This window comes from Coloeus monedula, assembly GCF_965178545.1.
Source record: "Coloeus monedula genome assembly, chromosome: 7".
NCBI classification, from domain to species: domain Eukaryota; kingdom Metazoa; phylum Chordata; class Aves; order Passeriformes; family Corvidae; genus Coloeus; species Coloeus monedula.
The window spans coordinates 23448640-23461400 of record NC_138787.1 but is presented as its reverse complement, the minus strand read 5'-3'; the positions used below and the strand labels follow the sequence as shown (position 1 = coordinate 23461400).

Sequence of the window (12761 nt, the reverse complement as noted above, 5' to 3'; positions counted from 1 at the left end):
AACTTCAAATAAATACTTAATATTAAAGAAAATGGAAAGATGATTACAATACAAAAATTTCACTTTTCACAGTTTCATATCCTGTCTCTTGTCTAAACTCCTTCATTCTAGGAAGAGCAAAGTATGTTAGCAATGGAAGAGGAAGGCACTGTTCAGTTACCACTAGAAGGACATTACAGGTAAAATATACCTTTCCTCTTTTAGGTGAGTTGCAATTAAATAAAATAAACGTGCCACAATATTTATTTTTAATGCTCACTGAATGTCAGGAGGATGTTTGTCTGGTACAAATAGGTGAACTGAACCAAACACTGCAGCATTGAACAAAGTCAGCCCTTTTCTAGTCTTTCCACATGATCTCACATTCCCTAGGAACAAGGCACACTAGTTGGAAGTTTTCCATTGGGCAGGACTGCAGGATCAGACTGTTCACAATCAAGTTTGGCTTCTGACATGCACAGTGCAAAAGGAAGATGCAGAGCAGGTCAAATCTTCATTCACCCTGATGCAAGCAGGGATCCAGGAATGGTTTTGAACACACTGCAGAAAAACTAGGTTCTTACAGTATTATGTTCTAAAACATTCTAATTAAGATCCTATTATGTAAGATAATGAGTGAATCAAGAGCTGTCCAGAGTGGATATGGCTTAATGCAGGGTTGACACAACTCAAAAAACATGAACATCTATGTTATAGGTAGTAATAATACATGTTGGCAGCCCATAAAGAATGAATATAATTCAAAGTTTTCAGAAAGAAATTCTTAATAAAAGATTTGAAGTATCTGGTGACAGTAACCTCTGCATTAATGGGAGTTCATAGGAACACCATCTCAGAGTGGCCTCCTCTCCAACATTTTAACACAAAGTTACCCTAGTGACTCCTAATGCAAATAAGTGTCTGTGTCTCTGAAAAATCCCAGCCTATTCCTTTTGACTCATCACACTACTAATGGTCTGGTTTTTCTCTTGTGTTGTCCATACCTTTTTGTTCTAATTTGTATTAGCAATATGTAGCTTAATTTATCTTGCAGTGTGGTCTCTATCGATCTCCATCGTGTGTTGACGTTGGCAGAGTTGCCTGGACAATACCTGACTCTGTCCTGTAAGGGTTACAGTCCTAGAGCTAAAACAAGAGCCAAGATACTGCTTGTTAAAGTGGTTCCCCAAAACATGTGGCAGCAAGTTTACTGAGGGCTTACTGAACACCAAGTGTGTGTGACCATGAAGTCAGGAATAATGTACAGGCAACCGCTTAAAACATTTAAGACTTTATTATTCTGAAGTGTATAAATACATGTTTGGAACAGTCCAGGTAAAGCAAAGAGCATAATGGCTACAAAGTGCTGCTTAAGGCTACTGATTAGTTTGTTTAATTTGGGCATTTTTATTAGATATCTTAAATATTTTATTTTCTTAGGGATTTTGATTGCTTTTAAAATTGTTTTAAAAGTAGGGGGAGTTTCAGAGCATAAGTAGGAACTTTTGGGATTCATGTTTAATCCAACTATGCCACTATCATGCTGTGAGGTCTTGGGCAATATTTAATTTCACACTTCTTCGTATTTGTCTTGTTTATTATTTGGGAGTGACACAATCCATTTTATTGATGTTACTGTGATTAAGTGCTATTGGAGGAAAAAAATACTAAAAAAGTGCTAAGATGTAGGAGAGCATTTAAGTAATTGTTCAGGACTTTTGAAGTTTAACATAATTGCTTAACTTACATTGCACTTAATTATTGTCATCACTATCAGTTTTCAAGGACTTTTATTAAGTTAATAAGTAACAAGACTGATTGCTGGTTGTTTTATTGTGTATTTACTTTCATTCTTGTCTAGAGATGACCCATCTGTGATAAACATTTCTGATGAAATGGCAAAAACTGCTGTGTGGAAGACATTGTTGATATCCTCAGAGAATGCAAAAGATAAGGAGTCAAGCTTTCCTTCTAAAAGGTCTTAATTTTTTTTTACTTCATTATACTTTATATATTGGTGTCAAACCAATATTAGAATATTTTGCTAGGGATTAGAAAGATTTCTAGCATTTTGCAGTTTTATTTCTTATGTCCAGTTGTAATATTCTGAGCTCAAAACACAGATTCACTATTTGTTTAAAAACAAAAATCACAAATATTTGCATGGTACTTAGTTATGCTCCAGTGGAAAATGAAGTTGAGCATGCTTGATGCTTGTGTAATGAACCACCAGCCTCCACCTGGATATTGCACAACAGCTGTTGTGTTTGTTCTGCTTGCTTTTGTTCTTTCCTCTTGAAAAAGAAGTGATCATCACTGCCCTGGAAATAGCTGTATGAAAAACCCAGTACTCTGAATGCAATCTAATAATATTTGGAGTGAAATAATTTTATGATTGCATCTTTTCTTTACATTTTTCTGCCTACTTCACTTGTACTCAAAACAGTTAAATAATTTTAGATTTTAGTCCAGAGAAATGAAGCCACAATATTTTACCTGTGCTAAAGAGTTACTACAGGAATAAGAAAATATTAAATCCAAGCACAGTGGGATTTTTAAGAGAATTTTTTCCTCTGCTTCCATAAATTTAAAATTTAACTATTTTCTATTTAATTGTTTTGTATCACACTTCTGTCATAAGCTCCCCTTCCTAATCACTCTAGAAGCTGATTCCCCAAAGGTAAGACCCTGTCCCCAGCCTTTTCCTTGATTGTGTCTTCCAATTCAAAATGGTGTCACCTTGGAACCCAAATGAGTTGACTTCGTGTAGTTTTTGGGGAGACAGAATGAAAAGAAATTTCAAATAGGAATGTAAAATGCCTTCATTTGAGGCCCAAATATTAAAATTTGGAAATTTACTCTGTATTTAAAATAGAAACTATAGATGTAGTTATACATATAGATGTATTTAAATGTCAAACTGAATTTATTCCTAGTCATCTTTTTTAAAATACAGAATTGTATTCTGCCCATTTCTAAATATACTTTCCAAAAGCTCTCTGTTTGGAACAGCTAGCCATTGTTTCAAGGTGAATAGATGCAGTAAGAGAATGTTCATAGTGATACACATTTAATTTTGTCACCCCAAAATGGCATGCTGCCTTTCAGTGTTGTTCCTTTCCCTGTACAGCATAAACCTGACTGAGCAGATGATGACCAGAGAACCTTAATTTCAGACACCCATGGAGCAGCCTGCTAATGTGGTCATTTTGGTGGTATTTCACTGAGAGTCAAAATAGTGTAGTGCTTGTTTGCCTTCCACCCTACACATGGCTGAAAAGGATCCTGTCACTGAAATCAGTGTGGTGCACAGGAGAAGGAAGTACTGGAGGGTTTTCTTATGTCAAGTGCCTCTGCTGTCCAGGCTGTGAAAGCCCAGAGGAAGAGAAGAACCTGATGTGGTACATTCACAGCCCCTGGGTACACAAGAGTTGTAATTTTCCTGGTGGATGTTGCTTTCTTTGATGTATGATAGATAATGTAAACTTGACCCTCTGAACAAAGAGCATCCGCGCAGATTGTGGCTCAGATAAGAGATTTGGCCTTTCCACTGCAGTAAAATAGAAACTGATTTTCTAAAGATCTCATTTTCAATCTGTTCTTTTATCTTTGCTCATGAAAACAAAGGCTCAGGAGAAAAGATTTTTCTGTTTTTAGATATGAGTGTCCTGTTGTAAAGGAACAGCCTTAAAGACTATGATATCTGCATTTTCATGTGCTCTAGCTTGTCTCAGATTCTGAGAGAGGAGTAGATTCAAAGAGCTTTAACCCTGAAAGACTTTCTTTCTGATAAGCAAGGCCGTAGGCAACTTTAATCTTAAGTCATATTAGGGATTGAACTACACAAACGTTATAAACCGTAACGCATGTGTCATTACATGAGGATATGATTCAATCCTAGGTAATTACCAAGGGAAAAAAAGTTTGGAATGGTAGCAGTTGGAAGGATAATTTTTGCAAATGATCAAGACCAACAGTATTAGATTACACAATTCCCTCAGTGAAGGGCATTTTATCATAAAAGGGGAAAAAAATCTCATTTTGAAGTAAATTTTACTGATGCCTTCTGAAGTTCAACTACATAATGTTTAGCACTCCCTTTCTGCTGTCAGGTCTGCTTTCTTATATCCCAAAATATTATTAAATGGGGATAATTAAATTATAATAGTGTACTATGATTTTGTGTAATGTCTTTTATGCAAGCCATTGACCAATTAACAACATAGGGTGATTTCTGGAATGCATAAAATCTGGAAGTTATTCATAGTAGTTTAATGCTGAGTTGACTTGGCCAATTATAAACTAAGATCATCTACAAAGAGAGATTTTAGGCAGGAACAAATGACTTCCAGTCTGTGCATGGATAATTTCTATCGTAAGATGTGCCCTGGCCCTGATTCTGTGAAGCAGCATAGTGTGAGAGAGTTCTTACATCCCAGGCTCCTGAATGTTTTTAAGTGTCTATAAAAGGTACTTATATGAGATTCAGGCAAGTTGCCTAGTGATAGAGGCACCTGAACTTTACAATTTTCCAAACTTCATTTTTCATTAGTAAAATTCCTAGGGTCCTAAAGATCTGCCTTTGTGCCTTTCTTGGCAGAATTGAACGCCAAGGCACCTATCTGAAACACAGCACTCTCTGGTACATGTAAAGAAACATTCCTCTGTCTTTGGTTATAATATTAAGCCCTTCAGAGAGCAATTTCAAAGCATGTGCAGGAGATCTGACCATGTACAGAAGGTAGTTAGCTGGTCTTTTTAAGTACTGGAGAAAGAAGCATCTGTCACTTTGTAGCTGGTATGAGTGAGTTTCCCTTTTCCACCTGAAATATGAAAATCCCGCATCCCAGACCTTCCTGCTGAAACTTGTTAGACTACTCCCTTGGTAGGGAGGAAGAGAGCTCCAACTCCTTTACAGATCCACCAGTGATGTGTTTTACTGGCAAAAGACTGGACTTGTCCTTTTTTTTTCAAATTTCTCAAGGCATTAAAGCCCACATCTGCAGGAGCTGCTCAGAGATGTGAATCCTAAATAGAAGGAAGACTTTCCTGGTATCACAGAGGCACCTAAAACGTGGAAATATTATAGACTGTAAGGCACACAACACCTCAGTGTTTGCTTTTACTAAGCACAGGTAACTCCCTGCCTGCTGTACCGCTGCACTTTCAATTCATCCCCCTCTGGAATTTGTTTGCATACCCTTTGTGTGCAGAAAGTGTAACATACCCAATTCTATCACTGTTCTACAGAAGGTGACAGATTTGGCAGTTGAAGTGGCAGAAGTTGGTATTCTTTAGCTATTTCCATTAACACCTCTGGAAGCTGCCATAGGCATAGAAGTAAGCTTTGGCTGCACTGAATTGTATCCTTAAAGCAATTTTTATGTGAAGAAAAATGTCAAATGATTGTAGAATTGTGCATGAATCGCCTTAAGAATTTGAGAATTGATCTTGCTTTCTTTAAGCCTTGTGTAACTCAGCCTATTTCTCATTCATTCTAGTTAAGGAATTATTCCCATGAAACCTGGTAGGTTATGTGCTTGCTACAGGTTTGTTCTCAGAACCATCTGGTTTTTTTTTTAGATACCCTGCCACTCTTTGTTGAAGGCTTGATTTGCCTGTGTTGTGGAAGCCTCTTTCCATTTTCATACTGTGATTGAGACTCATTGGAAGAACATGACTTTTTATTTATTTACACGGTTGTAAATTAGGACCCTCACACACACAAAAAATCATCTGCTTTGCATGTATATTGCTTTCTGTAGGAAAATCAACATTGTTTTAACTGGGGAAAAAAAGCTGAATCCAAATTCGAGCTCTGATTCAGAGTTCTGAATGATACAGCTTTTGTGTAATCTTTCAGGCTTTTTTTTTTAAATTTATTTCCTTATAGTGTATACATGAGGAAGTATATAGTAAACTCCAAATGGGGAATATTGTCTCTCCCCATCCTCCCCAGACTTCTGTTCTCCCCAATCAAGACTGAAAGCCAAATATTAGCTGGATATTGGCTTGCACTACCCTAGTTCAGAAACGTTCCTTCTAAATGTACAGTGAACAAGAGAATACATTTTAAAGACAAGAAATACTTACCGTGACCTCTTGTTTCATTTACGAATGTGCTGGTATTGTCTGAGAACTGTGCCATTACCATTATGTAGTAAATTAACTGTTGTATTTGCCAAAAAAAAAAAAAAAGTGGCTGTCTTTGCTTGCATGCTGGCTGACTTGTCTCTGTACATCTTAAGTTCTTTACCTACCTGAAATGCTGGCTGTCTTCTGTACCATTCAGCACAGAAATTTGCACTTGCTTTCCCAGTTTGTGCCATGAAGCATGAAAAATAAAGTAAAATATCTGTGCAGTGTTGGTTTTCAGGTAGATAATTTTTATTTTTCTATATATGTGTATGTGATAGTGCTACTATAACTCTTTTGCTTGTTTGTTTCCCCTTTCATTTCCTAGTGCTGACATCAGAAAAGAGAAGAAAGCTGACTCAGGGAAAGGTGTTGACCGGGAGACTTGTCTATGACTTGCTCTTCAAGTAATTTTTTTACAAACGAATTAAAGGAGTGCCACAGCCACTAAATATAAATGATTTACCTTGTAACTTTTGTCTTTCATCTCAAATTAGCACAGGTAATGTAGTGCAATACTTGTCTCATTCCACCTTGTTTACCTTGTCTAGTATCAATGTAAATGTCTGCAGTAGCCAATGCAAAAAATCTTCGTGTTCGTTGCTGATCTTGGCCATTTATCAGTACTTGTATCAGAAATGTAAGAAGCAAAGTTTCTTTCAAATTCAACTTTCCTGTTAATAGGTTTGTACTGTATTTTGCTACTTTTTCTGTGTGAGAATACTTAATAATCTTGATTCAAGATGAACTTGAAAACCCTGTTCCAATTTTTTTTTTAAATCACCTAACTAGTAAATGATTTCAGGAGACCCAAATGGACAAGCGACCAGTAAGAAGTTTATAAAATAACAACTGATCTGACCCTGTGAATAAACTAACAAGGATAATCCTTTCCTCCTTAATCTGTCCTTTTGATGTCATGGATTACTTTTGCAGTGTGAATTGCAGGGTCAGATTCTGTATTTGTGAAGTTTTCCTTGATTTAATACAGTGTATTTAATATTGAAATTTGTATGTAACTGGAATATAGTCCTATATATATATATAAATATATATATATATAAAATTATATATTAAAACATTTTCTCACCTTAGCTAAAGAATACCACCACATCCTTTGATGTGAAACATGGGTACAGTATTTCTTAAAATGCAGTCTGTGATTACAGTATCTTATCTTGTATTGTATGAATGTTGCCATGGTAGGCCAAACAAATGCATTTTGTCATTAATCAATCCATTATTTTACAATAGGGAAAATTCTGTGGATATGAACTATACCCCCCATGCAGTTTTATCACTTGCCCGATGATCTTCCTCTTTATTGCCTAAAATTCAGCCAGATAAAGGGCATATTTATATTGTTTTCTCTCTAATAACAACTGCAAACCTCTTTGTTTCAGAGATAGTGTGTAATACTTAAATGGGTATCCTGCTGTTGTTTTGTTACAGCTCTTCATTATTCCATCAAGTACATATTGATTAAAAGATAAAAACAACATTGCAAAGTAAAGTGTGGCTTTAAGGCTATTACCTTTTTCGTAACGGATTTTGTTACTGCCCGATCCTTCAAGCTGGTTTTTTGTGTAAAAGACTGTGAGATTAGGTATTGAATGAATAGGAATGTGGAGCTAAAGTTTTATTGTGTTATTTGGAATTCACTGATTTTTAAATTTTTTAAGAAAAATTTTTAAATTATTAAAATGAAAGCTAAGTCTCAATATTATGCTGTAACTTTGAATCCTAAAAATAAGAATTGTAGTCATGCAATCTTTGTAAGAACTCATCCATAGGGCTCTAACATTCCCCAGCTTTTCAAAATATGCTAATTTTCTATACAGTTCATGAACAACTTTTTCCATCCAGCACATTTAAAATATTCCAATGTTTTTGTGTATCTGAGTGTGTATGTTTTAATACTTCAGCCATAAATAATTGCATTTTGCAGCAAACTTTTTAGGGTCACTGTTCTAAATTTACCTTAGCATTATCAAAGCCCATTAAAAGCCATTTTTATGGAGAAAAAAAATCTAATGGACACAAAGACGGACTCACATCTAATTAAATGTTTGTATATGTAAATTTAGGAAAAAAATGCTGATGCATTAAGGTTAAATGCTTTGTTTTGTGTACTTGATGATAAATTGTAAGATTCCAATTGTTTTAAGGTTAGTATAGAAGCTCAATACTGGTTTGTCCTGAAAGCAGCCTGATGGTGTTTTAGCATATTGCTGACTTTGTTACAGATAATGTATACAATCAAAATGTATTAGCTTCACTTGACCAACTCTTAGAATATTAAGAAATCAGTGTATTCAATGGCATTCTGTATTTCTGTTCAGTATTTCAGAGTGGTTTTATTTTAAAACACTCTGGTTTTGCGTGAATTTAAGTGCTTTTCCAATGTTAATCTTAACATTCTGAAATCACACACAATATTAAGCAAATGTAGTGCTATATTTACTTCTGATTTCATATTCCTGGTCAAAATTACTCAATTTCTTGGATGTAATTTATTACAAAAGTTTATGTGTACATGTGAATAGACTATTGTGTTTTTCACAATTAAGATATGTTATGTGAAAATAAATATTTATCCTAACTAATTTTCAATTTATTTTTATACTGCAAAACCCAGAAGAGGTTTGCAATATCATGCGGTATTTGAAACGTCTACCTGACCTGAATGTGCTTCACAAATTAATGAGTGGTAGAGCCCAGTATGGCTCCCTTTCCAAGTGGAATCTCACTGAAACATGCAAGGCAGTGAGTGTTGGCTCCCTGGGTGGAGTTCATGGTGATGTACTTGGTCTGACCTTAACAGTAAGTGTGACATGGGGGATAGCTCAGAGCTCACCTGTTCCAGGAAGAGAATGGGAGAGAATCTCCCCGTGAGATGCTAGAATCATTAAGGTAGGTCAGATGCAAAGAATTGCATCTTAATGAAAGACTTACTCAGAATCATTTGTAGTTTCACTTGTTTTTTTAAATGTTTCCTTGATTATACTTATTCTTGCAGTTATTTAACAAGAGCCTGGTGAAAGAAGTTTTTTGGATTACAGAAACACTTTTTTTTGTCTTTATGACAGTGTGATAACATTAAAATAAATCCCAACTATTTACCCTTGCATACACAAGGCACCTCGAAGTTCATAATGATAATCTTTTTTTTATAACCTGTCTGTACTGCTGGGATCTACCTTACACTGATTTAGGTTTCTTTGCCTTGAGCCAGAAGAATGAGACGTGATGATATAACCTCTTGGAGACAACTGACAGCCTGTAATCCTATAGAACTTTAACAGTGGTGCCAGGTCTACATTAGAGCCACTGCTGCCTTGAACCCAAGATGATATTTGTAAAATTCAGCTCCAGTGTGTTTCAAAAAAACCCCAACAAACAGAACAAAACCACCCACCATCTTATTTTGTGAGTTAAGGAATTGTTAGTTTGTGAAAACAAAACCTGATTTTCTGTTTGAGGCTTTCTCATTTAAGGACAAGCTGCACAAAGTGTCTTAACATTCTCCCCCATGCTTTATCTGTCTGCATGAGTACTTTTACATTCACACCTAATGTCACTAATAACCCACAATACAGACATAATCAGATGCTGGCATGTAATATCAAGAAACTGTTAGATAATCATGTCACACTCCATTACATGATACCATTACACAAAATCAGAAGCTTCACTGTAAGCATCTTCAAAATTAATGGGGATTTAAAAGAAAATTCTAGTGTTCTTTTTCTGAAGCAACATTTTCAATGATATGGACTACACCTCCTTTCATAAATTAATGTCTTTATTATTTTAAAGCAGCACAGGTTTTAGTACAAGCAGATTGCATTTTTTCTATGTGAAATTGAGAAAACTACTCTAATTGTCAGATGGAGAAGCCTACGTGGAGTGCTGGAAATAAAGCAGACATTCATTGGTACGCTGTAAAGAAAAGCAGTTTTGCCAAAGAGCACGTTCACAGGAGAGTGGCAGTCCAGCCCTTGCTTTAAGTTACTGCTAGTTCACATTGTAATGTTTTATGTTTGTGTAAGAACCAGTTCTTATTCATCAGTACACAAGCAGTTTTACATTAAAAAAAAAAAAGGGGATCTTGTCGAGTTCCCAGAGGAGATTTTACAGTGCACATTCCCAGAGTAGCAGCCTTTTTTACTATAAAATAGGCAAAAATCACAGTACTATATGATAGCACACAAAGAAATTCAGTGCCATTGGTTTGATTAAGTATCATTCAAAATCTTTGGTGAAAGCTGGTTATGTGCTTTCCTTGCAAGAGTTCTACAACTGTAATATGAGAGATTGCAGAGAAAACACACTAACTTCAGGAACTGCAGTATAAACAGTGCTTCATTCTGCACATAAAATATTAACATTGCAGTATTCCTGATACTGATTCTAAAATAGTAATTATCAAGCCTTACAGATTTTCTGCAAAAAAGTTACTTCATTCTTTTCACAGAAATTATCCCAGGGTTCATTTCATTTTTGATGGAAATATTATTATATTTTTATTCTGCAACTGATCGCCATGGGAAGTTTTTGTCATTCATTACCCTGCTATACAAATTAGAATGTTTCTCTTTTAGACTGAAATATCAAAAGGTAATTACTCAAGCAAGTACCATGCTTCCTAGAAGTCTGCAACATCATTCTGGTGATGTTAAGACCTGATTTAACACAATCAATAAAAATGCAATAGTTGCTTGGCAACAGGAATCATTATAGAGATCAGCTTTTCATTGTGTACACCGGTATCCCAAGAGCTGACTCTTATCTCATCTTGATTTATTCTGGCTCAGAATACATTATCTAGAGAGTTTTCTGGAGAAGTACCATCACTAACAAGCAAAATGCTGGTGCTAATGCAGTGAGAAACACTGCTTTAGGAAGTGGCTCATATGGGTATAAATATGCTTATGTGCTTGACCGGAGATGGAATGGTCTTTGTCAGTGTACCACTGTGTGAAAGAGAAATACAGAGAATGTTAGTTGTAGCTACATCTAAATGATATAAACCAAACAGGATAGACATAAAAATGTGTGCCACCATTTAAAATTATCCTAACACAAGGCTTTCAGCATGGAGACAAAGACATGATGGGGTGGGTAGGGACCTGCCATGACACTTTAGCCTCTTCTTTGCGTGTGGGATATGCTATGTTTTTATGCCTGAGGTGTAAAAACACGTGGCTTGTCCACATGGAGGGTAGACTCAGCTGTTCATTTATGAGGGGTGACTGACCTCTCCCTCTGTATGTCCTTTCAGTCTGGCTGAAGGAAAACCATGCCTTGGCCCTCCTCCTATACATCATCCTTTTTAGCACTGCTCCCCAAGGGTTGAGAGAGTGTAGGAACGGAAGAGCTTGCACCTTCGTCTGTGAGCTTCCATGCATGACATAAGAAAGGGCAAATAACTGCTTGTCTTACAAGTTCAATAAACACCAGACATGACAGATAGGCTATCTGGGATTTAGGTGAAGCTAAATTTTCCTATCTGTAAGATAATATTCATTGTACTTTAGGTATATGCAAAGGTTGGGACTGGCTGTTTGAGAACACAAATATTTACGAAAATGAAAGATTAGGTAAAAAGGGTTGAATATGAGATATGTGCTTTATGTTCAAATTTCAGTTACCGAACATGAAATGCAACTATATGAACTGTCATTTAAGATGGTAATGAATTTATACCTAACCACAGGGAGCTTATGCTGTTATTCTCATTTGTATATTGAAAAACAAAACAGAACCATACCATTGCCTGAAAATCTACTTCAGCATCAACAAGAGCTTTGGAAATCTGTGCTGCTTGCTGAAAGTGAACATTATCTGAAAAGTGGAAGAGGAAAAAGATAAACAAAAATTGCTTCTGTAATACTCTGAGGGAAAATCAAAGCAATGAACACACTAGAGTCCCCAGCACTGCTGACTGAAACACAGATTAGTTGCAAAAAGCAGTATTATTTTATTGACGTAAATGTAACAGCCTTGCCCCTTCATGCTTTTGTTTTGTCAGTAGTAGAATTGCGAACCTGTCTGTAATACTAAAATGTCTAATTAACTGCAACTCACCATCTGCTGTTCCATGAATAAGGAGATACTCAACTTCCTTGAATTTTTCAGCTCTGGCCATTACTGTTGAACTCTGAAATTACAGGGAAAAAAAAAGAAAAAAGGTGCTATGTATTAGGAGATGACTTGCTTCCAACTGACTTCGATTCGTGTTGACACAGTCTGGGATCCTTCAGCTAAAACCAAGCATACACCCTTGCCTATCCTCCTCTGAACTGGCATGGGGCATGGTCACACATCCAGGGGCTGGGTGCTCACACTCCAACCATTCCACACCCATCTGCAACCATTACCAAGGTTATGGCTGCAAAGGCACAGGCAATGGCAGAGGGGAAGAGTTCTGGAGTGAGGTACACGTTCCATGCGTGACCAGCATGTTGGGATCCTGCAGCACACCGTGTGCCATAGGTTTTCTGTGTGACTGCAGACAAGTTAAAAAAACATTGTTGCCACGGCAACAGTGCACCCTGTGAGAGCAAGGAGTAGTTCTTGCAGGGGCTACACACGTTATCTTCCCCACTACAAGGTGCAATAGTTCACCTGCAGATAAGGCACCT

The 12761-nt window shown here is 36.4% G+C and overlaps 2 protein-coding genes across 4 annotated transcripts in view; one reads left to right on the top strand and one right to left on the bottom strand.

The window, feature by feature from the left end:
• SLC4A10 (solute carrier family 4 member 10) overlaps positions 1 to 6509 on the top strand; it is a gene marked incomplete at both ends in the record, with an annotated part of 152479 nt that extends 145970 nt beyond the window's left edge. For all 3 annotated transcript variants that reach the window (XM_082285553.1, XM_082285552.1, XM_082285551.1), the window contains 3 exons: positions 112 to 179; positions 1841 to 1957; positions 6443 to 6509. In XM_082285553.1, the coding sequence (XP_082141679.1) occupies positions 112 to 179; positions 1841 to 1957; positions 6443 to 6509 (252 nt within the window). The remainder of the gene's footprint in view (positions 1 to 111; positions 180 to 1840; positions 1958 to 6442) is intronic.
• A 4482-nt stretch (positions 6510 to 10991) lies between these two features.
• Positions 10992 to 12761, bottom strand: part of DPP4 (dipeptidyl peptidase 4) — a gene marked incomplete at both ends in the record, with an annotated part of 39107 nt that continues 37337 nt past the window's right edge. Inside the window, 3 exon segments of the mRNA XM_082285592.1 lie at positions 10992 to 11090; positions 11888 to 11961; positions 12205 to 12277. Coding sequence (XP_082141718.1) covers positions 10992 to 11090; positions 11888 to 11961; positions 12205 to 12277 — 246 coding nt within the window.